This window comes from Anas acuta, chromosome 1 (genome assembly GCF_963932015.1).
Source record: "Anas acuta chromosome 1, bAnaAcu1.1, whole genome shotgun sequence".
Classification (NCBI taxonomy): domain Eukaryota; kingdom Metazoa; phylum Chordata; class Aves; order Anseriformes; family Anatidae; genus Anas; species Anas acuta.
In genome coordinates this window covers 127,851,575-127,878,477 of record NC_088979.1, presented here as the reverse complement: position 1 = coordinate 127,878,477, position 26,903 = coordinate 127,851,575, and the positions used below count along the sequence as shown (strand labels likewise).

At 34.6% G+C, this 26,903-nt stretch overlaps 1 protein-coding gene across 3 annotated transcripts; it reads right to left on the bottom strand.

Annotated features, from left to right (window-relative positions):
• Positions 1 to 8,310: 8,310 nt before the first annotated feature.
• Positions 8,311 to 26,391, bottom strand: IAPP (islet amyloid polypeptide). Of its 3 annotated transcripts, XM_068654802.1 has the most exons (6): positions 26,210 to 26,391; positions 17,352 to 17,485; positions 14,002 to 14,076; positions 11,581 to 11,677; positions 11,305 to 11,439; positions 8,311 to 8,786 (listed from the first exon to the last, which is right to left on the bottom strand). In XM_068654802.1, exons 4-6 carry the CDS (start codon positions 11,658 to 11,660, stop codon positions 8,594 to 8,596), a joined length of 408 nt encoding a protein of 135 aa, XP_068510903.1. In that variant the 5' UTR covers positions 11,661 to 11,677; positions 14,002 to 14,076; positions 17,352 to 17,485; positions 26,210 to 26,391; the 3' UTR covers positions 8,311 to 8,593. The 3 variants fall into 3 exon arrangements, with proteins under 3 accessions (XP_068510903.1, XP_068510910.1, XP_068510918.1); XM_068654809.1 differs by lacking the exon at positions 17,352 to 17,485; XM_068654817.1 differs by lacking the exons at positions 14,002 to 14,076; positions 17,352 to 17,485; positions 26,210 to 26,391 and adding an exon at positions 12,088 to 12,411.
• Between the last annotated feature and the right edge of the window lie 512 nt (positions 26,392 to 26,903).

Here is a 26,903-nt window from a genome sequence, read left to right as displayed (position 1 = left end):
ATCACCAGTGTAATTTTTATTTTATTTTATTATATAAAATAATATATTATTTATATTTATTTATTTGCTTTCTTGCCTACTTCTAGCTGCAGCACAATGGCTGGGTGTTCATGTAAGAGCAGTGTTTTTTAGGTTTCAGAGTGAACCACAATGGAAAAAAATAAGGCAGGTATACTCTTTATTACTTCATCAGATTGAAACAACAAGTGTTTTTTTTGAGAGAGATTACACAGATTCCAAGGCACAGGGTGGAACACATCAAGCACGTAAAATCAGTTTGCAATCTGTGCCAGCTTACTTAGTGGATAACTTGATTTCAGTTATAGGATATGATTATGCAAACTTTAATTAAAACAAGGTTTTATAGGATATAGAAAACACAAGAGAAACTGAGGTCAAAGTGATTTGTGCTGGCTCTCTACATCTGATGGTAATACAACCAACAAACTAAATAGTCTTTTTTTTTTTTATGATTTATTTATTTATATTTTCCTTGTCAGTGAATATGCATTGATGCAGCTGTCTGGATTAAAAAAAAAAAAAAGTTCAGATCACTTTGGATTAGAATTTTACTTCAAATTGTTAGAATGTGATGGATGTGTTTGGATGAGTAGGAAGTTTGCATTTAGGTTTAGATTTCTTTGATCAATTTATAACCTTAGCATTAGTCAGATTCCCAATCTCCAGTCTCTTTCAGGATATATAAATAAATGTAGTGTAATATCTGAGCAGTAAAATTTATGACTATGATTGATCTCACTGGAGTCTTCTACTTGCATTTCTAAATAGAGGGTACAGAGGAGAATTTCTTAAAACATACAGAGTCTTGGTTCTTTCCACAGACATGTTGTAGCAGTAAGTCAAATTCTGCAGACTTTATACAGTAAAATCTATTACTTAATATGATGATTAAATGAAGAAAGGAAGAGCTGCAGCTCTAGGATGAAACTAGTTCTCTGTGGGAGAACCATTCAAAGCTTATCCTCTCCTGTCTCATTATGCTGACCGTACTGTACTGCTTTCAAAGCCATAGTTAGTTATTTACTGATTTTCCTTCTTTCCTTTTTCCCCCTTCAAGCTTTCCCAAGGAAAAAAAATTTAAAAAAAAAATTATAAAAAAAAAGTCTTGGAAGGAGGAATACATTTGCAGGTCGGGTTCTTCTCCCTTGTTGCACTTCAGAGTGAGGGAGGAAATCTTCTTTCCTGTGGAAATGATCTTGCTAGGAAAACAAAAACAAACAAATAAAACACACACACACACACACAAAAACAATTGGAAAATTCTCTAAATTCTGTATCATGAGGCCTATTTATGACTATCTGTGAGGCAGTATCTATTGGGATTCTAGGGTGCTGTCAACCATACTGTGCAAAATGTGGTGAAATTAGGGAAATACAAGATGACAGCTGGGCCCCTAAATCTCATAAGGAACAGGAAAAATATAGAAAAGGAAAAGGAAAAATGTAGGAAAGGAAAAGGAAAAATGTAGGAAAGAACAGGAAAAATTATTTTTGCATCTGCTGGAATGAGAACTGAACACGAGCATATTCTTCTTCTAGGATAGAGTGCTTTCTTTCTTAATTTTATGGGTCAAGTTTTGTGGCATACTGATCTATACAGCCACTGTCTCAGCTATCTTCCCTGATACTCTTGAGATTGGAAATGGCTAGTTATGTGAGTAGCTGGCTTTCAGACATTAATGCTGATCCAGCTGAAAGCAACCCTGAGGGTCATACTCCAGAGAAAGTTAGCAGGGTAAAGTCATCTGTCTCCGATGCTAATTATTTAATGGCAAAAATGTGGAAAGTTTTATGTGGAAAGTTGTTTATTATTATTATTATTATTATTATTATTATTATTATTATTATTATTATTATTATTATTATTATTATTATTAAAATATTGCTGTATTGCTAAGGTGTGGAAGAAGGAGGTAGAATATTAGGGTGAAGCAGACTTCCTCAGTCATTTAATTCCAAATAATATGGTTTAGGAGCTTTATGCTACGTTAGGCTTACTCAGTGTGCTCACGGTTACAGAGCTAGTGTTGATGCTGTTGATGCTGTTCTTCAATGGCCTGGATTTGAGCTGGGAAAGCTCTGAATGAATAATGAGAAAAACACAAACTTCTGTTCCAGAAATAGACTGAGGCACCATGCTAGTTTATTTACTGTTTACATTCTCTGTTTCAAGTAATGATATTTTGATTAAGTCTTTTCCAAACATGCTTACATCTGGTTTGGCTTTGTCCTTAGTGTGTAAGCTTCATGTTAGTAGGTGGAGTGCATGCAGAGATTCTCGGGAAAGTCCTCATGTAATTATAGGGTAAAAATAGTAGTAAAAATTAGTGGCAAAATTAGCTTTTTTTTTTTTTTATTTGGGAAAGGGCTTCCAAAATAAGAGTGAGTTAACAACAACTAACTATGGATTGAAAAATGTTTTTAGAAAGTCTTTGCTCAATAAGCCTTCCTCAAGAAAACAAGGATATGAGGGGATAACCTCAGAAAACCAAAGAAGTTAGGAAAGGTATAGATAATTAGTGGCTTCTCCTGGCCTCAGGTTCTGCTAGCCCTGTTGCCCATACTTACACATCCTCCTGCAGTTGTGAGCAGCATGGATGCCTCCTCCTGGAAACCTGCAGTATGTCTGGAGCCAGTTTAACAGAAACAGACTGTGGGGAAGTGCTACATTCAGATGCTTGAAGCACCAATTGCTGGGGAGCAGCCTGATTTATGAGATTGGTTAGGAAGTCAGTGGCTGCCAGGAAGTACATGAGATGGCCACTTGCTCTGACAGCATCTTTCAAGATAGTGCATCCAGAACAGGTCCAAAAAGTGCTGGTCCTTCTTGCTGACTTTCTCTGAAGACATGAAAATCGTTACAGCGGAGGTAGTCACTTCTGATCTCTTTGCTACAACTGTGTGGTCATCCTGAAATCTAAAACAGTGTTTGAACAAGTGAAACAGTCTTTCATCCTATGATCCACTTGAACTTCTCAGTCTCATGCACTACTTCAAATTTGTATTTTCTGTGAAGGAAAGAATATACTGTCCCAATATCTCTCCTTTACTCTCTCCTTCTTGTATTGTAACAAAGCAGGGAAAATAGAAATAAAAAATGTCTACCAGCAACCATTTAACAGTGTTTTATTTTTTGGTTGGTTGTTATTTATTTATTTTTAATCCTCTGCTGTGTGGCTAGTTCCATATCCATAAGCAACAACACAAGTAATGGGATCATCCAAGAACAGTGTTCGAAAATAACCCATATTCTGACAGTTAAGTAGCTCAGCTACTTCAGTGCCGGGCTGATAATCACAGGCTGATAAAATGTTTACACATTCCCTGGAAGAAGGTAAGTCCCACTTCTACCTCTTCTAAAGGAACTGCTTATTGAATAAGGACAGATTCTGTTTGAATACAATGATCTGCTTCTGTTGGCAGTGTAAATAATAGCAAACTTCTGGTGGTTTTAATCATATCAAGTAGCATGTCATTCAAAAATGATTCCAGCTAATTCAATTCACACATGTAATGCACTGTACTTAAAGAATTCCAATTATTTTAATATGCCCCTGTATTTTAATTCCTTTTGAAAACAGCAATGACAAAAAAAACAACCCACCCTGTAGAGAATGCCCCAATCAAAACTTGGGACTAAAACAATTCAACCAGATTTCACCACTCTAGGTGTCACCAGTTCTGCAACAAGTCTCAGGCTCTCTGTCCAGTAATCATGTGTGTTAAGGATATTGCAAAATAGGCTATCAGAAACAGTTTTGCTCTTGCTAGTGCTGAATCAAAAAGAGCCTTTTAATATAGAGGCAAAAATGTTATTAAAGTAGAGGCAGGCTTAAGATCCTTAATTTGAATAATTATATGGATTTTGTGTTTATAAAAGCATTTCTAGGAAATAGTGACTTTATGGCATGATTGTTACTCAGATCAAGCCTATTGTTAGAATTAAAATGGATGTAAATGTGTTCTTTTTGTTCAGATTTTTTGGCATTCAAGAAGAAATTTTTTTGCATAATGAAGAGCAGTTTTAACTATTGTCTTATCACCATTGTCTTGTTCTTTAGCCAGTTTCTGATGTTATGGCTTTCAACTTTTGATGGCATATAATCTGGATCCCTAGCTTGAGAATTACTTTTACCACTTTGATTTGAAAACATTTTTTAGTTAGATAAACACTTAACTGGACCTAGTTAAGAATATATATATAATTTTCATAGCTATTGAAGCTGGAAACCAATCTATATAGTTCTCATAAAAACTGGTCAGTAGACAATACAGATCTTGAGGGGCTTTGTTCTTAAACTGAAGCTTAGTTTAACCAGTAGGTTTCAGGTCTGAGTTTGAGTCTGGTTGTTGAAGCATACAGAGACCACAAAAATAATTCAAATATATTTTATTTTTCAGTAGAACTTTTTCTTTTTTCTCCCAAGTGTGGAAAAATAGAGGTGACAGTAAGATGTTTGAAACAGAAGTTGTCACATCCCATAGAAAGATTCTATTTCATGTTACTTCAACCATTATTTTTATAATTCTGCATACAGCAAGGAGATGTCATACCTTACCAAAGCTTTTTGCTAGCCGTGTTGCAAAAGCTATGTAAAGCAGTCCCTTTTCTATATGATAATGTAGCTGTACAACAAAATTACTTAACCTTGTTACTCTAAACAAAAGGAGTCTATCATAACTGTCAAGTTATATTTTAAGTGAACTACTTAACTCAAACCCAGCATAACTCTAGCAAGTGAAGATGGCAGCTTCTGAAGATATTCAGTAGTGCATTAGAGGAAAATGGTTTTATTTATAGTATCAACATTTTGACTTTTTATAAATCATTCAGTAAAATCCAGACTTCCTAATAACACTATCCTGTTGAAAGTGAATGGAAGCTTTGCCAATGCAGTGCTTGAGGTCTCCTCCAAGAATCTTATTTATCTGAATAATATGGATATTTTCTTAATGAAAATTGAAACTATCCATTCAGAAGTTACTATTCAATAAAAGGGTATTTTATGTGGAATGAATATTGTGCTTTCTTATTTTTAGCCCAAGCTTTTTAAAGTGAAATCAATTTCTTACCCCAACTTTATTCATCACACAAAAATATATAAATCCTGTCTTTTATGAAGCTGTCATGGTTCCTGAGAAATATTAGCCCCTAGGGTCCATTTATCTGTTTAATACATTCTTGATGTTCATATCATCTTAAAAAAATTTTTTTTTGCTTGTTTGATGATTTTTTCTTCCCCTGTTCATTTAATGAAATTCAGTATTATGTCTCTATTCTGTTCCTTTTAAAAAGAACTTAATAGAAGCCACTAAAACACAGAGATTTAGTATTTTTATTTTTAAAGGGAAAATAACCTAATCATGTTGTTTACATTCTTGATTTCCCACTTTTTATGCTTTTTCTTTTCTTACTTCTTCTCTGAAAGATGCAGAATAGCCAGATAAACAGAAAGAACCAAAGTTATGTAAGACATGATTGTCAGCAAATATTTAGCTCCCTAGGGACACAGATACACATTGGGATTTTAAAAGTGCCTAGAGGACTTTGTTTTTACTTTTTGTGATTTTGTTATTTAATTAGGCTTCACCCAGCAGTCTTCATGTTCTGAAATGTCTGAAGTTACGCTTTTTGGGGTGCTGTTGATTTAATGTTTAACATTTCTCTTCTTTTTCTGTTTAAATCCACCTCTTTTTGTGACTCATTCTCTATGTGTATGCTTGTATCCAGGCTTACCATGATTAGTCTAAGCGCAGTTGTTGCTAACTACACAGGAACAAGTAGGGTAGCAGAGTTGTGTTTTCAAGGGCATACATGGAGAAACAACTTTGTAGGCAAGATGCTCTCAAGAAGCTCTAAATGGATGAACATATTAATTTAGTTCAGAATTTGAGAATCGATCACTCTGGTGATTTAGAGCTTAAAGCTTTTTCCTTTTTTTTGTGTGTGTGTGGGAGGGTATGTGTGTGTGTGCGTGTTTTATTGTACCAAGCTTTTTATTTATTTATTTGTTTGTTTGTTTATTTATTTATTTATTTAAGTTGGATGGTTCATACCAACTGAAGGTGGGATTCATATCAGCTAACTCTAGTCGTCTTACAGTACCCATTTTCAACTGTCTAGACACTCTCTATTGTCAATGAAGAAACAGAGGCTCTTCAAGAGGGTGATTCATCCCATCCTAAAATAGGTGTCTAAACTGGGATATATTGAAAGTAGCTGTCTTTCTCCACCAAATAGCAGGAGAGCATTGACAAGCGGTTAGACAAAAAGCAGCTAAAGTTAGGTGGTCCTCCTCTGAGCTATTGATACATCTCTTACCCTATCTGTTGCTTCACTGGACTGCAAGATGAGTAACATTTTTTTTTTAATATTTTGTCAAATGGGGCAAACATGCTAAATAGATGTTAGTAATAAATCTTTCAGCTTTGGAAGAACATAGGGCAGAAAGTAATGTAAACAGTTCCCTTGCAACCGAGCAGAGATAGTCTGTGCTTTGTTTTGTCAGATGGCAGCTTGAAGAGTAGAATTTGATGCATAATGCATTGTACATATTGCAGGATGGGATCAGCCTAGAAATCAGCATCCACCTGCAGTAAAAATTCTTCCTGCTTTCTCCTCTGTACAAACAATGTCACAGTGACAGTTCACAGCTATCCTGTCATTTTCTTGTTTGTTTTCTGAAAAGTAAATATTCTAGTTGAAAAACAAATTAAACCCACAATGGGTGCATAACATATTTTAAAAACACTAGAATGGAAAGCATTTCAAGGTGGCATATATATGGGATAAGTTTAACACCATCTGAATGGTTTTCTCAAGAACTTTTAGAATAAATATATATTAGAATTTCACTGAAGATAGAAACTTTTCTCAACAGAGTAGTCAGTAGCAATTTTAAAGCAGAAAAAATTGTGCAGTAATTTTTATTTCCATGTATTATCTGTGAAATGAAGGGAATGTACCATTTAACATTGGATTTAACACAGTTTTTTATATTTCAAGGCATTATTTACAACAGAAATAAATCAACCAGTGGCAATTATTAAAGTTTCACTTGCTTCTTCAGCACTAAGATTCTGCTGAATGTTTTTCATAATTGGCCAGTCATGTGTTCCAGATAATTATGAACTCTCCTTGAGAAAACGTTGAACAAAACACCCATTGCTATGATGTCACTTCTGTGAAAGTTCACATACCATTTTAAGGGAACAAATGTTTATTAAGCCTGTGGTGATTCTGGACTGGGGCAGGAGAAAATGACACTGTGAAAACTCCATTAACATCTGCCCATCTCTAAACTAGTTTTCCTGTATGTTTGTTGCAATATAATTGCTACCTGCAAAAAAATGCCTGTTTTGTCAGCAGGCAAATTTACTTTGCATCTATGATAGATTTTGATGCCTGAAACACTGGTTGGTTTTGTCTCTTCCCTTATTACTTAAGTTCAAGGAAAGGAATACACAAAGAAAAATGTTTCTGCCAGCTAGTTAAGTGAATTTCTTTCATTCATATTTAAAATGTGCTTATCACAGAATCACAGAATTTCTAAGTTGGAAGAGACCTCAAGATCATCAAGTCCAACCTCTGACCTAACACTAACAGTCCCCACTAAACCATATCCCTAAGCTCTACATCTAAACGTCTTTTAAAGACTTCCAGGAATGGTGACTCCACCACTTCCCTGGGCAGCCTGTTCCAATGTCTAACAACCCTTTCGGTAAAGAAGTTCTTCCTAACATCTAACCTAAAACTCCCCTGGCGCAACTTAAGCCCATTCCCCCTTGTTCTGTCACGTGGGAGAACAGGCCAACCCCCACCTTGCTACAGCCTCCTTTGAGGTACCTGTAGAGAGCGATAAGGTGGCCCCTGAGCCTCCTTATGCTCATGATTCTTACATTTTACTGATACTGTCTTAAAGTAAGAATAGTAAACTCTTAAAATCCCATGCTCAGTATGTATAGAAATCTGTGCTGAAAAGCTACGTCTAGTTTTAGGCACATTATGGTGGAAAGAGACCAGTCAGTTAACTGGTCTGATCATACACACAATACAGCCATAGTATCTCATCTAGTTGTTCTTTCAGCTGGGCAAAACAAGGCACTGTAGACATTTCCAAACCAGCAGGTTCTTCTATGTTATTTGGATCTTACTTCTTTCACCACTTGGATTTTTGCTGGTCTTAATTAAGATAGTTGTTTTCCTCTTATCAAACTGTGACTATAAAGACATCCACATCATAGTTATCTTTTTCAGCCTTTTAATAAAAATAATAAAAAAAAACCCTGTTGCAATTAATTAGTTTTCCATTTATTATTGTGTGTAGTTTTTTTTTTTTTTTCCTTTACAAAGAAATTTGACAAGCAGATTTCTGGAATTCTTAATGGAGTTGAAACAATAGCTTATGTATGATGTACATTCATAGTGAAATGATGAACATAAATTACATATACACACACAAAGAAAACAAGGCACTGTTAAGACTGTACAAGTAATAAATGACAGAAACATTATCAATATGTTAGAAACTGAGCTCTTAATGAAAACTGTATCAGTAGTCATTTTAACACCCTAAAGCTGTGCATTGTTTTGGAGTTCTTTGCTTAAAAGCCCATCTGTGTCCCTCTTTCCATATGTATTGGACCCCACATTCGTAGGTGAATAAATTGCTCCAATGTTGCTGCTGGAACGAACTAAAAAGTCAGCCAAGCGTTGTGTCACACACGTAGCGGTGTTGCATTTCCGTTTCTCCAGATGGTGACTACTAATGTAAAAGAAAAAGAGCCAGAATGAAGTCAAATGATGAGCAATCAGGTGTGCCACCTCTAAAAGGCATTTGAGATGTGCTAATGTGGGAGTTCTTTTAATATGTGCACAAATACAGGAACATTACAATCTTCCTACCACCTACTTTGTGCCTGAAAAAAAAATTTTGCACTGTGTGCTATTATCAGTTTTAATGATGGGGTTTATTTAAATGCAAAGACCTTAACAGTCATATGTCACTTTTATTGATATTCAGAAAAGCAGTTTATGACATCTAGAAAACCTGTAATGATAGTATAGTTAAGACAGTAAGTGAAAACAGTGACTAAATGTTTAGCTTTAAGCTGAACTTCTAAGTCTATTTAGAGCTCTTGCTGATATCATGAGGATTACTAACATAATGACAACTACTAACATTTATTTAGTTCTCTTATTCCCACCAAATCATATCCTGCTCTCACTGAACAGTAACCTTCCAGTCCACACTAAATGGTCTGAGCCAAAAGACTCTCCCAACTGTGTCATGATCATGAGAGGTGGCAGGTGTTCCCAACTGCTTCAATACCACTTAAGATTTAGCTCTGTCTAAATAGAGATCTCTTCAGTAATGAATAGGAGCCACATCTTCGTTGGAACACAAGCAGCTTGAATTTGCTGTAGAAGTCTGTAATAGAGTCCATGGATGAGCCTCTATCTAAAAAGAACATTTCATGATCTGAGCCAACAGACCTTTTACAAACTCTCTGCAGGACATAAGCAGCATGAGATTTTTGTTTTAATCACAGTAAAATGTTTCTCTTGAAAGAGATATCAAGATACACAAATATTTCTCTTTCAAGAGAAACATTTTATTATATATTTTGATATCTTGAAAGTCTTTTAAACTTTTTAATTAGACTACCGTGCTTTTCCTTCAGACAGAAATACTTGATTGTTTTAAACTGAGATTATTGTAGCTGAGATTGTATTATAAACTGAGATTGCTAATAGAATTGTTAATTTTCTTGGGTTTCTTCATGTTGAGGTAGCATGTAGTAGACAACAATTTTCAGTAGTAATTCACTGTCAAGATTTACAATTTCCAATTTCAAACTCAGAGCAATTATTAATATATTTACCTATGGATCGACTAAATCTGTTATCTAAAATTTCATCTAGAATTTTAATGTGTGTACTATACTGGTTCTTGATCAGCAAATAGACAGCAATTTCTAAGCAGTCAATATTTTAAATATGTAACTATATTTAAAGTAAGTGGTTGCATAGGATTTGATATAGATTCCCTTAGATTTTCTTTTTTTTCTGTAGATGTAAAAAGAGTTTAATCAAGCCCTTAATATATGAGGTTCAAACAGCACCTGCTTCTCATAGAAATCCTGAATTGTTTGTGGAGACAGAGTTCTCCTTTTCTTTAATGATACAAAATTAGGCACCGACACTCAAGTTTAAAACTCCAGTCCTTGCAGGAAGTTACCACTTTACTAACTGATGTCAAGCCTGACTGAATCCATCATGCCTACCAGCTCTCTGATCTGTAGCCTTTATTTGAATATGTGCTTCAACGAGATAGCGCACCCACTAACAGATTGTAAGCCAAGGCCCTAGAAAAGCAGATAGGGCATACTGCACTCATAAAGGTGAAGCCTTGTGTATAATTATTACAATAATTATTTTATTTTTTTAAAACCAAAAGCTGTAAAAAATCAGGGACTTAGTCTCTGTTATTAAATTATTTTGGAAGATAACCAAATAGTTATATAATATATATGTATATATTTGAATTCGGTGAGAGTGGAACCAGTAACTAGACAGACACATGTATTTACTGAATCTACCTATAATAGAACTGTTATTGAATAAAGTCAATCAAAAGACCAAAGAACAGATAGAGTAGTTCAGTGGTATTTATCATTTAGAAGATTTGCAAATACTTTTTGAAATGCTATTGTATTCATCAAAAAGTTACCTGAAATTGGATTTATGGCGCTATGAACATGAATACATGTCAGACTAGTTAAATTATGTCAAAACCAATTTCTTCTTTTCATTCTTCCCATGATTAAATTGATGTTTAACACTAATGAAATATTATTTACTTACAGGAAATAGTTACATTTTAAAAGAATTTTATTCTAGCAGAGAACTAATGTTATTATGCAGAATATATTTCTTCCCCCCCAGCTCAGGCTTGGAAATATGACATTTAAATAAAAAAGCCCTCTCAAAATAGGCCTTATTTCTCAAGGAAACATAGTATTTATAGGCTTTTTTTTTTTTTCATTCATGAAAAAGTTATAATTTTGAACTGATAAATGATCTGCAAATTTTGTCTCTGGATTTCACTTTCTATCCTTTGGTCTTACAGAATGGCTCTATTTACAAGAAGAAGGTTATTCAAAGCTGTTTGAGAATTGACAACATACAGGAAGTCTCAAGTAACAAAATATCACTGGCTTTAAGTTTACTTCACAATTGAATCCTATGATATGGCAAGAACAAACAAGGGAAATCAATACCTTTTTGTCTTTGCTGCTGGTTGTTCTGGCATTTCCTCGCTAAGTCCTGAGAGTGTATTCTGTGACACGATGGGCAATATCCATCCTTGCCTCTTGGAAGTCCCATCAGATAGATCATCAGCCACAGATAATAATCTTTAAACAATAAAATACACTTGAGGATTTGAAAAGCTCTACTTTTGCTCATGTTATTTGGGACATGAAAGTAAAAGCAATTCATGCAACAATATGAATATTTCCCTTATATAGAAATAAATATGATTATTTGTTACTCACTTCTCAATAGGTGTAGCTTCCAAACAACTCAGTGCAACAGAAAGTACAATGAAGAAAACTGACAGCTTTAGGTTGCACATCTTTGCTTCCAAACTTTCTGAAAAGAATAATGATTCAAAACTGAAAGCAATCCCAAATACTCTTCAGTGTATCCTATTACCGGTGCCCATGCTGTCCTAAACCAACAGCAGCTAGTCTTCTTCACAGGCTAGAGTAAAAAATGATCCCCACAAGTTTAGTGACATGCAGTTTTAGACAGATAGCTCTCACCAGTAAATGTTCATTTTCCATCTAGTACTGTCAATCCTTCAATCCTTTCCCATATCTTTGGTTTGCATTTCCTGACATGTCCTAATCTCAAATTTTGGTCCCAAGTGCAATTTACCTCAAAATTATTTTATCCTTTTCCTGAAAAATGCTGTTGATTAATAACGAGAAACATTGTGCTTTCCTGAAAGCACATCTGTTGCATCACATTTTAAATAAGAAAAAAGACAAATTGTTTACCTTGCAGTGGTCAGGGAGCTAACTGAAGATGCACGCCTGTGTTAGCTGGAAGGGTGCATGCAACAATTCCACGCTTGCATCTAGCTCTGGAGTATCCCTTTTCCCCCTTCCTTGCTGACAAGTAATACGGCTCTTATATACCCTTCACACCTTTCTCAGCTCTGACATCAGGCAGCAGAGAGAGACTGTCATTAATCCCTATACATAGAAGGTGCCCCAGAGAGGAGCAGAGGCAGATCAGTCATTATTCCATTAGCACATCAGTAAATATTAACCTAGCATATGCAGGATGCCCTCATGAAGATACTGTAATAGCATACTGCACATCAGAACTGTAGCCTCAGCTTTACAGTTCTGATAAGATGCTGAGGTAATATTCCCTGTGGGTGTTTTCAAGGGCTAAATAAGGTAACAAAAAGTTATAAAAAAAGCTGGATTAAATGAAACAACAGATCACCAGTAACTGAAACATAAGAAAACAGACATATTAGAAAAGATAGAATAGGTAAAGTTGGAGGGGTTTATTGTAGAAGGATATGATGATCAAAACACGAAAACATTTGAAGGGCTAAAAGCTGTGCGAGCTATAAGAAAAGAGATAAAATGATTTAGATTGGCAGATAGGGTGATCATTCAGGGTAACAATGTAGAAATCAATTAACTTTTCAGTAAAGTAAAAATAAGAATGGAATTCTGTCATTATAATGTAAAATCTTTTGTTTTACTAATACTGGTAGATTCTTTATTTCATACATGCAAATTGTTTCAATTAATATTCTTAAGAAGGTAAAGACTAGTATTAAAAAGCTAGGGAATACTGAAATAAATGCAGCCTGTGCAAATTTATTTATAGTGTGCATAGAATATGGTGCATAGAAAAGATATACAGCTTTTAAGAGACTATTTTTTTAAAACTGTATAACAAAATACATTGCCTGATTGCAGATTGTCAATGATACAGATTGGAACCCTTTCTCCTGATTTCAGTGGGAATTAAGCAAATTGCTTTTTTTTTTTCTTTTCTTTTCTTTTTTTTTTTTTTTTTCACAGTAGTTGTCTTTAATTATACCTTCAGGTGCCTAAGTGCCTTTGGGAAACTGGTTTTTCAATTATTTATGGATGTTAAGATGTTGACAAAAGATCACAAAGTTATCTGTGATAAGAATTATGTGATAAGAATCACACAGATCTTTGATATTCCCACAGGACATGAATTCATTTATAACTGCTCCAGTGTCAAGAATGTTGCCTTTACTGGAAGCTTCCTTCATTGTCCATTTAGTCTATAAAACCTTATTTTGTACTGAAATAGCAAAAGATCCAGTGTTGAACCTCTTCAGGCATCTTTGCTATTAGATTGAATGTAGAAGGGATATTTAGCTGGGATAGTATCCTCTTAAACTGATACAACACCTAGTCTTTCAATAGGACTTTTGCGAGTGATAAAATGTTTTTATTAAAAACAAAAAAAAAAAGGATGCCGCTCTTGAATAGTTTGCTGTCTGTTTTTAATGATGCAATCATGTACTTTTTTTTTTTTTTTTCTTTTTTTCTTTTTCCTGGGTTTCTTTTATCTTGTTCTGGACAGACAGTTCCTGTGTGCAAGAAATAAGAATAGTTTTGATATGTCTTCACCATGGCAATATGTTCTGTGCAACATCTGAAACAGATTTATCTCTCCATAAAGTTTCCTATTGATGTTTTCACTATAGCATTTGACTGGAATGAAATAACATTCTAGTGTCATTTTCACTGTAGCATTTTGAAACACTACAACAATTTCACTCCCTGGAAATGAAGGCATGATTAGACCCATTTTACAGAGATAGAATTGTGCCAAAATAATTATGCTAATAATCTGTCTGGTTATCGACACCAGCCAATATTCACAGTTTGAATATTGAACTTGAGTACCTTGGTGCACTTCTTCCAGAGTGGGAAGAAATCTGGGTTCCACTGGCTCTCAGCAGTGTCAGGCATGCTCAGCTTCTGCAAAAAGGCAGCCTCAGGTCATTTCAACTCCTTAAAAGCAGTAGATAGATTAGATGCAGTTTGGCTGAGCTGTTGAAAGATTAGACTGAATATTCAGAATCAGTTATCAGCATCTAAGTGATGTATCAAGCTTGAATCAAGCTATAGGTTGACATAAGAGAAGTGAAACGAGCTTTTTAAATAAATATTGGTCCCAGATCCCAATTCCAGCTGTCCTGCAAGGTGTCTTGGGAAACCCTTAATGCTTTAAAGGACATAGAAATTCTTGAGTGTATTCTAGGAATGAAACTGGGCTCATGCTATCCCAGGAGCATTACATTCTCTTCTGGACCACATAGAATCTTGGCAGAATCAGCAAGAAGTCTATCCAGCTATTGTTCAGATATGTTAATAAAATGAAGAATTACTGCTTCTGTTACAGATTCTCTTATGCAGAAGTAGTGTATTTTTTGTTTCCCACACAAACAAGAATGGAATATGAAATCGTGGAATCTCTGTGACAGCAGACCTGAAATTTCAAGAACCTGGCACTAAGTACTGACTGTGTAGTTAGTACCAATCAGTGAAGGGGTTAGTACTATTTTTATCACTGATAAAGTTCTTTAACCTTGATCTCAAAAACACCCTTAATTACTCAGCATGAAAAATGTTATCATGTTAAAGGTGAAAACAACTATTCTCAGTAAAGAAACACAGGAAAAACTCTGTCCTTGGTAGTTACATGATAACTGTACATATTTATACTGTCATTTAAGTCCATATAAAAAGAATTATATAACATGTTATGCCTGTATGGGGGTAAGGTGACACCAGAGATGAGGTTTACAAAGAAAGCAGAGGATATGGAATGCCAATGCCTCGGTCCCTTCTGGAACTGCCTACGTAAACATGCAAGAGGATGAACTTTGCAGTGTAACATACTGACAGAAGAGGAACAGGGAGTCAGTATTCTCTGAAGTGTCTGCTGTTCTTACTGGGGAGTTGAATTTATCTAACTGTGAGATGTATAGAGAGAGCATTCTAGTGTATGTTCCTAATGTAGGAGACTAGAATAGCTCAAATGATTTGTGCCTGTTTCTCCTTGTTGGCTATAAAAACAGCCTTGAGTGACTGGCTCCATTACAGTTGTTTACACTACAGATGTCTGTGAAACGAATTCCATCATGGTTGCTTTAATTTCTCCTTTGTTCTCAGTTTCCTGACATTCAAGGTTGTCTCCCTCTCTTTGTCATACATGTATTTACATTTTTTCTTAGGCTATTCTTGATACCTCCTGGTTGGCTGCTGCTCCCTTTTAATGGCTGATTTTAATTTCTTAATTTCATATTTGTTTACTAACATTAACGACACACATACTGACTTTTGGTAATGGATGTTTCTTTTCCATTTGTGAAAGTCACAAAAAGCCATATTACTTGTTGCATGTACTTTACCAGATAATGTTTTGCTGTGTAAGGTAGCTGTCTCCAGTAAATTACACTGTTGCTCAGTTACCAGGAACTAGAAGTGTGTGAATAACTCATGGTTTAGTTTGCCCGTTGTATTAAAACAGAAAAGAAAAAACTTTAAGCATTAATCTGAAATGGGCATATTTCAATTTTTAGAATAAACCAGAAATCACAATAGTAACTGCATTAATATGCGTCAGCATAAATACTACCAGAAATGAAACAGAATGGTGCAAGTGTTACTGCTCATAGTTTTCTGAGTTGAGCAAAATGTTTCATATAATCTGACTTTTTTTTTTTTTAAATTTTTATAACATATTTAGCCTTTTATTTCTTATAAATAAGTTTGAACTGAGCATCAAAACAAAAGTAAACTATAAAAAGTGTTTCATCAATAATGTCAGCACATTTGAAAAAGTTTAAGTGCCTTGTGTTCAAGTGGCCAATCCTAAAATTTAGAGATATAAGTCAGGTGTCTAGACAGAGTTGCTTGCTGTTATTTCATATCCCCTAGGACATCCAGTATTATCATGCATGAACCTGGCTAGCTGGGCACTGTTTTAGCAACTGCTGACTAGGTAGAATATCAGAGGGTGTCTAAAATTGCACTAGACACCCATGATTAGGAACCTGGATAGTTCCCTGATTTTTTTTGCATTTGAATGCCAAAGCCTGAAAATTTTGGCTATAATATTGTCTTCCCAGTATTTCTTGCTTGTTACTGTATTGATGAATACTAGACAGTCTGTATTTTCCAGTGAGTTGAGTTGTAATTTGCTACTGTTAGCACTTAAGATATGTACATTTGTTTTCTTTAAATATTGTTTTATCAAACTTGCTTTTGCTAGCATGTTAGCATGCCTTCCTTTGTTACTCCTACTTGGCATGGGCTATTTCAGCACTGATAGAAACTGTCAGCTCTTTTTGTTGATCCCCAAACTTATGTTAACTCTGTTGAAAAAAACGTGGAAGCAGCAGCAGAAGAGTTAATGGAGACAAAAGTAACAATTTATCCCACTGTGGAAAAAAACAGGTGATTCAGAAATGAAGGGTGGTCATCCATGGAACTGACTAGTAAATGGAATTAAGTAATTTGGATAATTAACAGAATCTTAAAGCCATCCTTTACGATTTATCATGCTACTCAGCTCACATCATTGACCAGAACAATGATGTATCCTCAAAAGGCTATTGCTAATGATTGATCTGAGAATGGGCTCAGGAGAGTTTGTGCTGAGTCAGTTCCTGTGGCTGGGAATCTCCCATGCAAGGGAAATAAAAACCATGTTTGCATCAGAAAAGTCAGAAATGACAGCACAGTCATTTCTGTGATCGATACGTTTTATTTCCTAATGCCGTTCCTACTTAGAGTTTATACAATTTTAATTTCATGACTTGCTCCTACTGGCTTGCATCCAACAATTCACCTTTTCATACAACAAATGCTTTAAATTCTTGATATTTTTAATCTGTCCTGAAATAAGTTTCCAGAAATATAAGCAAAAGCAGAACTCTCCTTTGGTTATCAATGTCACTAACAAGGGCTCTAGACGCTGCTAATGTTAACTCAGTAATGTGAAATATTACTGCTCTTCTTCCATCCCGGTAACCTGAGGCATCCATTGCTTTCTGCTATGATAATTATCCAAAGTAGCAGTCTATGAGGAGTCATCTACCGAAAGGTATTCAGCTTTCATATATATTGCTGTAATGTCATATATACACTAGCACAATAGTATATATAGTCCTATTAATAGGTGGACTCAAACGAGTACTTCAAAACAGAACAAATTATTTTGCTAAAAGGAAGGCTGTGACACTTACTTGGAATATCTCCCTGCAGAGTCACTACACTGTAAATTCACATATTGGCTCACTGCTTAGGTCTCCTTACAGACAAGTTCAGAGTGACTACAGAGCTACTTGATGTACAGAATGAAGACTCCTTGCATGCTACTCTAAGGGAAAAAAAAAAAAAGATTAAGGAATTAGGTCTATGTAGAAATGCTGTTTCTGATATACTAAATGTTATTGTGAGAACTCTTAACACCTCTTCCATGCCCCAACATATTTTAAAGAACACAGACATCTGTTTGTGGAAGATACAGTGAGACCAGGAACCACCCTCCATGCTCCCTGTAGTTATTTGAGAAGAGGTGAATAGCTAAAATGTAGAGAGCAAATGGAGCCATTTAAAAGAAACTGCTAGTTTTCAAAATAAATCTACACAGAATCACATCAGCCCTCCTTACCTGATCCAATGCATAAGTTTAAACTAAGTTTTCTTTTAAACTATCTGACTTTCAACAATAAGACTTTTTTTTCTTTCTTTTTCTTCTTCTTTTTTTTTTTTTTTTTTTTTTTTTTTTTTCCCTCTCTCTGCAAGATGAAGCAAGAGAATGACAATCTGGCTTTGTCTTGAAATACTCTGAGTCTTTCAGATGATGCTGTCTTGACAGCTCTGCTATTAATAGTGGCATTTTCTCTCCTGTTTAAAAAGGAGAATTGTGCTGAACTGGGAATCAGTCATGTTAGTAATAATTTTTCACCAGGGGCAAATGCAGCGTACTAGCATGTGTAGGAGAATTTACATTGACAATACCATGAAAGATAAATTAACTTGTTTATTTTATGTCAGCACTCTGAGGTGCAAAACAAGGTAGCCCTCCTTCAAAGAGAAGTGCAGTGGGGCTGTGTTTGATGTATGCTTGCATTATTGTATGTGTGAGCAGAAGACCTGACCTTTTCATTCTACTTGGAGATGAGAAAAGATTTTGATATGCACAAGGAACATGAATCAGTACATGAAGTTGTCTCTCTGCTGAAAGAAGTCATTACAAATTCATTAGAAAATCAGTATATATACCTGGAAAAATGTACTGCATTTTTGCTCTGTTATGGTCATTTTACATGTTTTTTTATACCAAATATTGCTGTTTCCATCTGATTAGCCACTACTCCACTTTTGACTGAGATCTTCCCTGACAGCAGAAGACATGAATGGTATGGAAAAGACAATATTTAAATGTAAAATCTCACAAATACTTTAGGTATGTGGCATGGCTAATTCTAAAGGTGATGTTTTCTGCAATAAACTGTTGTTGAACCAAATGCCCAGTGCAGAATTGAAGGTACTGCACTATTGCAACACAAAAAAATTGAAGTTCTGGAGTTTTTATGTCATTAACATATTAAAATAATTTCATTTTAACACATATTTTGCCAATGAATGCTGCAGTTTTAATGGGACAAAACTAAGAATTCATCTTATCACAGCATTTGATTCAGAACCCTGTGCAGAGCAGCAAAGCAGATATTTCAGGACAATCATCTTAAAGTCCACGCATGTTGGACTTACTAAGTGTTTATTTAGAAGGGTGGCATAAGCTCTATTTTTGGGTTCAGAGCCTTTTTGATTGTGTAAACTATTGTCTAGTTTGGTGGACTTCATTTTTTTCCCCCTTGATTTATGCATTTCCAGATGGTGGGTAGACCTCTGGCTGTGACTATGATTCTAGTGACCGTGGACCTGCTTCAGTTACTCTTTAGAGAATCCCTATCCTACTTCCTGATGCAGTACCCCAGGTTGAAAATGACTAGTTTTATTTTTCAAAAAATATTGCGTTGCCACATTGTTCATGCTTATTGGTGTTGAGTGAAAAAAATTAAGAACTTTGGCAGTGTTGTATACATGTATAATTTTATATCAGTATAACATAACAGTTCATATAATTTCATGTCAATGAAGGGTTAACACATTCCTAAAATATTTTATAAGCAGTTGTCATAACTGTCACTATCTTCTCCATGGTGTTATGGGTCATTACAGCCCCCTGCTCCAGGTCATATATTGTCCTGCTGGCTTACATAACACTCATAACAGTCTGCAGCAGTTGATTAAACATCTTTTGAAAGAGTCATAAAAATTATCACCATAGAGGTATTTTTTATGATAGAGTCTTAAGTGTATACTGTTATCTGAAGTCATTTATTTAATTTCCCTTGTCAAAAGAGGACGTATATTTCATGCAACTTCTTTCTGAGCAAGAAAGGGAGATCCTATAAAAATTGCCCATGTTTTAAAAAAAGATATATTTGTAGCTAGAAAGCCGTGCTCACAGGTAGATGCATAGCTATGTGCCCAGTTCCCAAAAGTTCACCCAGGTTCCCAGAGCTTCTCTTCTTATATGAGGATGCTTCTCACCTTTTAGGACTGAGCTGTCTTAGAAGAGGTCCCTATTCAAAGAGCACTTTGAAAGGTTAGGCATATCACCTTTAAACATTTTCTAGTAACTTGTATCTAACCAGCTGTGTGACGCTATCTCACAAAGCATATTATCACACACCAAGAAACTTGGGGACTTGATGGATAGCAAAAGTGAAATGCTATCAGATTACATAAACCACTGATTGATGAATCACAGTTAATGTCATTTTTTTTTTTAGAGGAAAAGACTCCAGAGAGTCTTTGAAGCCTTTGAACTGCCAGTCAACCTACAGTACATTTGTTCCTTTAACTTCTCTTAAAAGTGTGTTCATGAGACAATATGCCTCGTTAGTGGAAAGCTGACGACCTGAACACACAACAAATTCCTTTGTATTATAAAAAGGAGGTACTGCCCAAAAGTATATCATTAGGTATTCAACTTTTTTTCCACAGGTAATTGATTCTGAAAAGCTGTTTTGACAATCAGAACATTTGTATTTTCTATCATTTAAAAATAGAAGTTTGTGTAACAGAATGTCTTCTAGCCTTGTGGCAAATTTTGCGGAGAATGAAGAATTGTATGTCTTTATAGAGTTTGACACAAAGCAGAAAGACATGAACCTGTTTTGCTAAAACAAAACCAAAAAACATTCAAACACATGGAAGTCAATATATTGATCCTTTCTATTGAAAGAAACAGTGTTATGACAATCTTACTAGTTTAAATATAGTTAGTTATGAAAATAAACAATCTTTTATGTTTTGCATATAGATAATATTATATCCACATACCTTAATATTATCTCCACATATCTATCAATGCATGCTATAAATGACAATTTATTGTTTTACAGGGGAAAAACTGAAATAATTAGTTTAACTGTGATGCACAGAGTCAATGTCAGAGTCAAGGGTGGAAGACACATCTGAATCTTCATTTAGTTTGTAGCTGACAACTGCATTCTGATGAGGTGAGAGGAAAGAAACGGGTATTGCATGTTCAAATTACATCTGAATTCAGGGTCAAAATGGGCAGAAGGTCTTGTGCCTCTCTGTGCTTCTGCATATACAGGGATAAACAACACCCCACTTTCTTTATTAAATGGAGATGGGTGCTTTCCTAGCTTGAGTAAATCAAGCTCTCTTTCTCTCTCTTGATTTACTCCCTTTCTAGATTAAGCTCTCTGTAAATCAAGAGATTTACAGGTGCCAGTCCAATGAGACCTTGTGGCTATCCAAAACATACCTTAGGTTAGTATAACAACTACCAGAATAAATACATTGTTGAATAAAGAAGGCTCAGTTAAATTATTATAGCTTTCTTTATTTTGTATCCTTCCTCTCTGTCTTCTGAGAGGGTAAATTCCCAAATTACCTTGAGAAGGTTTTTTGTTTGTTTGTTTGTTTTGTTTTGTTTTGTTTTCCCTGTGCAGATATTGTGAGCTGTATGAACAGCTGAAAGTAAAAAGCAAATACAGTGCGGTGTAAGAGCCTATTTTGTGAGGTTTCCAGACTCTGCTTTGCTGGCCTGTTCAAAGGCTTAACTTGGCAGTGTGCACTCAGACCCTCAGAAAAAAGTTCTGTGTTGTTCTTGTTAGAAGTTGTCTCTGTTAGCCTTCATTTGACTGGGAAAAGCATGGCTATGCAGCTACAAGAGTGATGAATGTCCACTGTCCTCATCAGTATGAGTGAGGACTAACATTTTAAGCTCCCTTATGTCTACTGATGAGCCTGTAGTAGGGAAGCAGATCTCAGGAGATATCACTGATAAAAACATTGCTTGGACTGTGGTCCAGCTTTGAGGGAATTTAATCTGTAGGGCAGGGAATCTAATCTGTATCACAACATCCTTTTCTGTTTTACCATGCTATGTCCTACAGGATGTGCAACCCAGAATTGCTATAGTGCTAAACTCTATGGAGACATAGCTCATGTTTCTATCTTTTCCCAATTTAACTTCCATTTGTGGTTGGATACTACTGCACTGCTGGAAAAGAGCTATTTAGTTTTCAGTGTTTCCAAAATGATCTGCCATATTTAGAGTGAGGCCAAAAATCACACCTGTATCTTGGGTAGATAATTCATCATTATTTGTAATATTTAGGCACAAGACAAGTAGTTGTTGTTGCTTTTTAATTGAAAATTTACATTGGCTCTGCATTTTGAATTTCCTGTGAGGTTGCACAAGCAATTGTAAGCAGGTCCTGACCTTAGTCTGAGAGCCACTGGATGACAGCCTTTTTTGTTTCTTGGCCAAGATGAGTAGATCTAGAATGACATAAGAAGCAGAAAAATACAGGATAGGTGTCATCTGACCTGATTTTCTTCTGTCTAAAAGTTAGTTATCTAGACTAAGCTAGCTCTTCAGACTTTCAAGTCAAAAGGAAAGAAGAAGTACCTCCAGAGACCATTTCCTCCCACTTATTTTAGACAGCTGTCTTAAGGTGGGATAAATTGCTCTCTGGAAATATCTGTCTCTGTCTAATACCTATTTAGAGAGTCTATATGAGGATCTTCAACAAAGCTACTTGCTGAGAATAGAGTATAGCTGATTCTGATTCTATACAAATACTTTACTCTCTCAAGGTATTTTCCTTTTATCGGAACACTGGAATGATAAGGGTGCCCCTCAAACAAGATCTTTCCATATTGAAGAAAATACGTATATTCTCAGTTTCTGAAGTGGTGGTCTAATAATGTAGGAAACAGTGAACTTGGTACAAATGTGGGTTTTTAGGAGGAATCCCATCAAGAAAGTGGGGATTCAATATTCCAAAACATCAGAGATGCTCTATAATGCTTCAGTTATTCACAATAGAGAAAAACACTGAATTCCACACTTCATGAATTTTACATTAATTTACTGAATATTTAAAGACTGTGCATTTTTGAATTTATGTAAATTTCATATCTCTATTCCAACTTATTTTGGAGATTTATTTAATTTACGCATGTTACTGATACCTTGCAAAGATCTGGCAGTGACTTCTCACCTTCATTCAGTATCTCAGTCCCACTGCTGAAGCCTGTGTGCTGAAACAAAAGCAGGTTATAAAGGTCAAGGCATGTACAGTAAGTGCCTCCCAGTGGCACCTAAGCACATCCAAACACTGAAAATTCACAGCAGCTGACGGAGGCCATTCACCAAGTGCTCAGGCATGGCCCCTGTGGATGTATCCCTTCAGGCACCTTTTTTATACACACAGATCACACAAGTAGGTGTCAATTATCTGCTTTAAAATTGAGAGTGTGAATTTACCACAAAAGTGTTCCCTCAACATCCTTCAGCTCCCCAAATGTCCAAGAAAATATAAAAGCTCTGTAGAATTCTAAAGCTAAATTCAAATAAATTGAATTTATTCAAAACATCAAATAAATGTATTTTTGATCTATTATATATATATATATATATATTTTTTTTTTTTTTCCTAGGAAAACACTATTTTCAATGGAATATTTTCTTTGTTTTTTCCTCTATAAGGCTTTTCCTTCTTCTAGGGCTATAGAGCCGAATATATGGATACTACTAGCCTTTGTTCATTTGTAAGAAAAAAATCCTTTCTCCATGAAACCATTATTTATATAATTCAAATAGCACTTCCTTTCTCATAGTGGCATGGGAAAAAAACACCACCAGAAAGAAAGTTGGTATTACTGTTGCTATTACTGTTTCATGAACACGAACTCTCCTTAGTATAACTCTTGTTAGTATGTATGCATGCACACGTGTGTGTCCGAAGGAATATGCCCTAGAAGCATCTATTTCTTCTTTTTTCTTTTAAATATAAGCTAAGTTCACATCTAAGTACATCAGTAAGAGAAAGTTCTTTAACTTCTTAGAATGTTCATCACATAGGTCCCTATTTTCAGACTTTTTGTAAATATGCTGATGTGAATGGATCAAAACTGAGTGGCACATACAAGAATAAATCTTTTATAATGGTCAGTGTGGATCTCTGGAAACAGGCATTTAAACCTGAAAAGTGAGTTGACATAAGCAGATGTGTGCAGTAATTAAAGCCATCATAGTAAAGAGATGCTTCAGCTTTTAAAAAGATAGAATGTTTTTTTCTTCTTCCCCTTTATTATTTTATTTTATTTTATTTTATTTTATTTTATTTTATTTTATTTTATTTTATTTTATTTTATTTTATTTTATTTTGCATTTCAAAAGGAAAGGGAGCACCTATTTGTCTTAAGATGGCACTTAAACTGCCATCTGATTTGTTTTTCTCTGAAACAGAAAGAATTATTTAAAACAAAATTTTACGTGCCTACTATCAGGAGGTATTTCTTTGACTGGAATTTTTGCTTTCCGTTTATTGTAATTCCTTCTGGATCTGAATCTTCAACTTCATTCACCCTGATCAGAAATTATTATTCAACAAAATAATATCCTGTATGTGGTGTTTCTATGATTTTCTACCTCCTCAAAGTTTACTTAGCAGTTATTTATTTAAATATTAAATAAATAAATAAATATAACAAATAAATAAATATATAAAAAATAAATATATAAATAATAAAAAAATAATTAAATAATTATAATAATTAATAATATAATATAATAATATAATAATTATAACATATAATAATATATAATATTATATATATTATATATAATATATATATAATATATATAATATATATTATTAATATATAATATATATTATATATTATATAATGTATATATTATTAATATATAATATAATATAATATTATAATAATATAATAATTAATAAATAATAAATAAATAAATAAATAAATAAATAAATAAATAAAAACCCAAACAATGTTTTTTTAATTATTATTATTGTTATTATTTCAGTGGTTTGCTTATTTTCTATAGATAATGGGAATACCTATACACATATCTCAGAAGCTCACGTAAATATTTTTAAATAAGTATGATCATGTCTGTAGTCAAAATCATGACCCTTGTAAAAAATACCATTTTAAATATAAAGCATATTTATAATATATTCTACAAAAAGTTATAACATGAAATATAAAAAAATGGATGGTGTGAGAAAGAAGACAGGCATACTAAACTCTTGTAATACCTAAGCAAGGGTTAAAAAAAACAATTAAACTGAGATCTACAGTTCTGGTTTCTAATCGGTTAAGATAAATATCATATATCAAATTCCATGTGCACTCTCCTAATGAAGTCTTTTGATTGCTTGCAGACAGATTTTCATAGCTGATTATTACAATGGGACTACTGAAAATAAGATATTCTTAATGCGAAAGCAAGGGTAATACTCTAATGACACTGAGACTTCTGTCCTACAAAAACCAAGGCATAGCCATGGAAGGCTGTTGCACCTCATATGGGAGAAGTTACTTTACAGCTGAATAAATATTATAATACTGTTGACATACACTGTTCATAAATGGTCATAAACTGCCATTTGAGTGGGCAGTGTCTTCTCTCATCACCTTTAGCTGTTTTATTAAGAGAAGTAAGGATGATCACATGGAGTTAAGGCAGCTTTATAGTCAGCCATCTTCTAACTCTGTTCAGTATTACCTTTTCATAGTACTGTCTTCTGTGAACACAAAACAGTATTGGACAGAACCGGGACCACTGCCTTTGTATTTTCTTCTTCTTTTGTCACATTTTTTTTTATTATTATTTTTTAATTTTCCAGTTTTCCAAAAGCAGCAATATAAAAATGGGGAAAAATATAAAATGCAAGAAAAACCTCAAAATATCTTATTGGGAAATAATACTTTACCTCAGATTTTAGTTTTAGGAAATCAAAGCTGGAAGCAGAATTTCTAATTTTATTTAAATTGTATAAGCAAAATCTCAGTATAGCCATCATGTGTGATTTTTTGGAGATCATCATGAAGAAAGGACAGAAAGCAGGGCTATAGTTCTTGTGAAATATATGTTTTCTGAGGGATTATGAGAATTTTCTCATACTAGAAGCACATGCTAACAGATTTTTACTTGAGAAATTTTCTAGTGTGTGAGAACTGAGAAGACATGCTCTCAATAATTTACTATTGTGTATTTTTGTTCTAAGAAAAACAAAAACAAACAACCACCACCACCACCAACAACAACAACAAAAAACAGGGAAAAATGCCTAATCTCATGCTCTGGTGCAGCACTGAGCAGGGTGGGGTTCTCAGCCACCAGTGGTCTGTAAGCCATCAACAGGTGGTCTGCAGAATGACCATAAAAATTAACTGTTTAAGGTCTAGATAGCCTGAAAGCTAGTTATATTAGTGATATTTCAAATTAAAATGTTTTTCAGTACAGTATTGTACTTCTAAGTATGTGAGACCTTGCTGGTCTGCTAATTCTCCACTTACAGCTGCCTAACCTTGAAAGGTGTATGTTAATTTGGAAGGATTTTTCAGGAAAGCTTTGTGCTCCTCCAGCTAGAAGAAAGCATAGAAACACTGTCCTAGGAGGTTGTGCTCAAAGCCAGGAGTTCAATAATACCAATCCCACACTCACCACATTTTGTAGACTTTGCATGTGGGGTTTTCATGTGCATATGTAGTTACTCTTGTGAGGGAGGCAAACATAAATGTCCTCAAAAGGCTTAAGGTCACAGATGAAACCTGCTTCAGCACCAATAGTCAAATAACTCAAATGTCTCTCTGATGGTTCCCACATCTGGTGTCTACCTGCTTTGATTGCAGTCACTTGACCTGTTTTTCTTTTTCACAATAGCATTTCACTTGGTCAAACTACTCTTTGGTTTTGTAACATCCAGTAATCAGTAACTACCAGCACTCAGCCTGCAGTACAGCCACAATGTGACCATGGGCCGTGTGACCATGGGCAGTTTTCCAATCTTTCTCTTCTTCATGGTGAACCATCATGACTCAACAACAGTCCCAAAAGATAGGATGCCCATAGTGAATATAGAAGTACCTAATTATCAGGATTTTTGCCTTGTTCTAGAATTAACAACATGCAAGTTATTCAGCATATATTTAAACTTACATAGAAAAAAAGATTCAGAAAGGCTGTTATACTACAAAAAACACTAAAGACCTGCAGATGGAGATGTCGGAAAGAGTGAGGTTATGTCACTGTGCTTCAGAGGCAAGTACTTTATAAAGACTGGAAAGGGCTATACTTTCTTCCAAATAGTTCCAAGACAGCCAAAAGAAGCCAATGATTATGCTTGTGCTGCATTCCA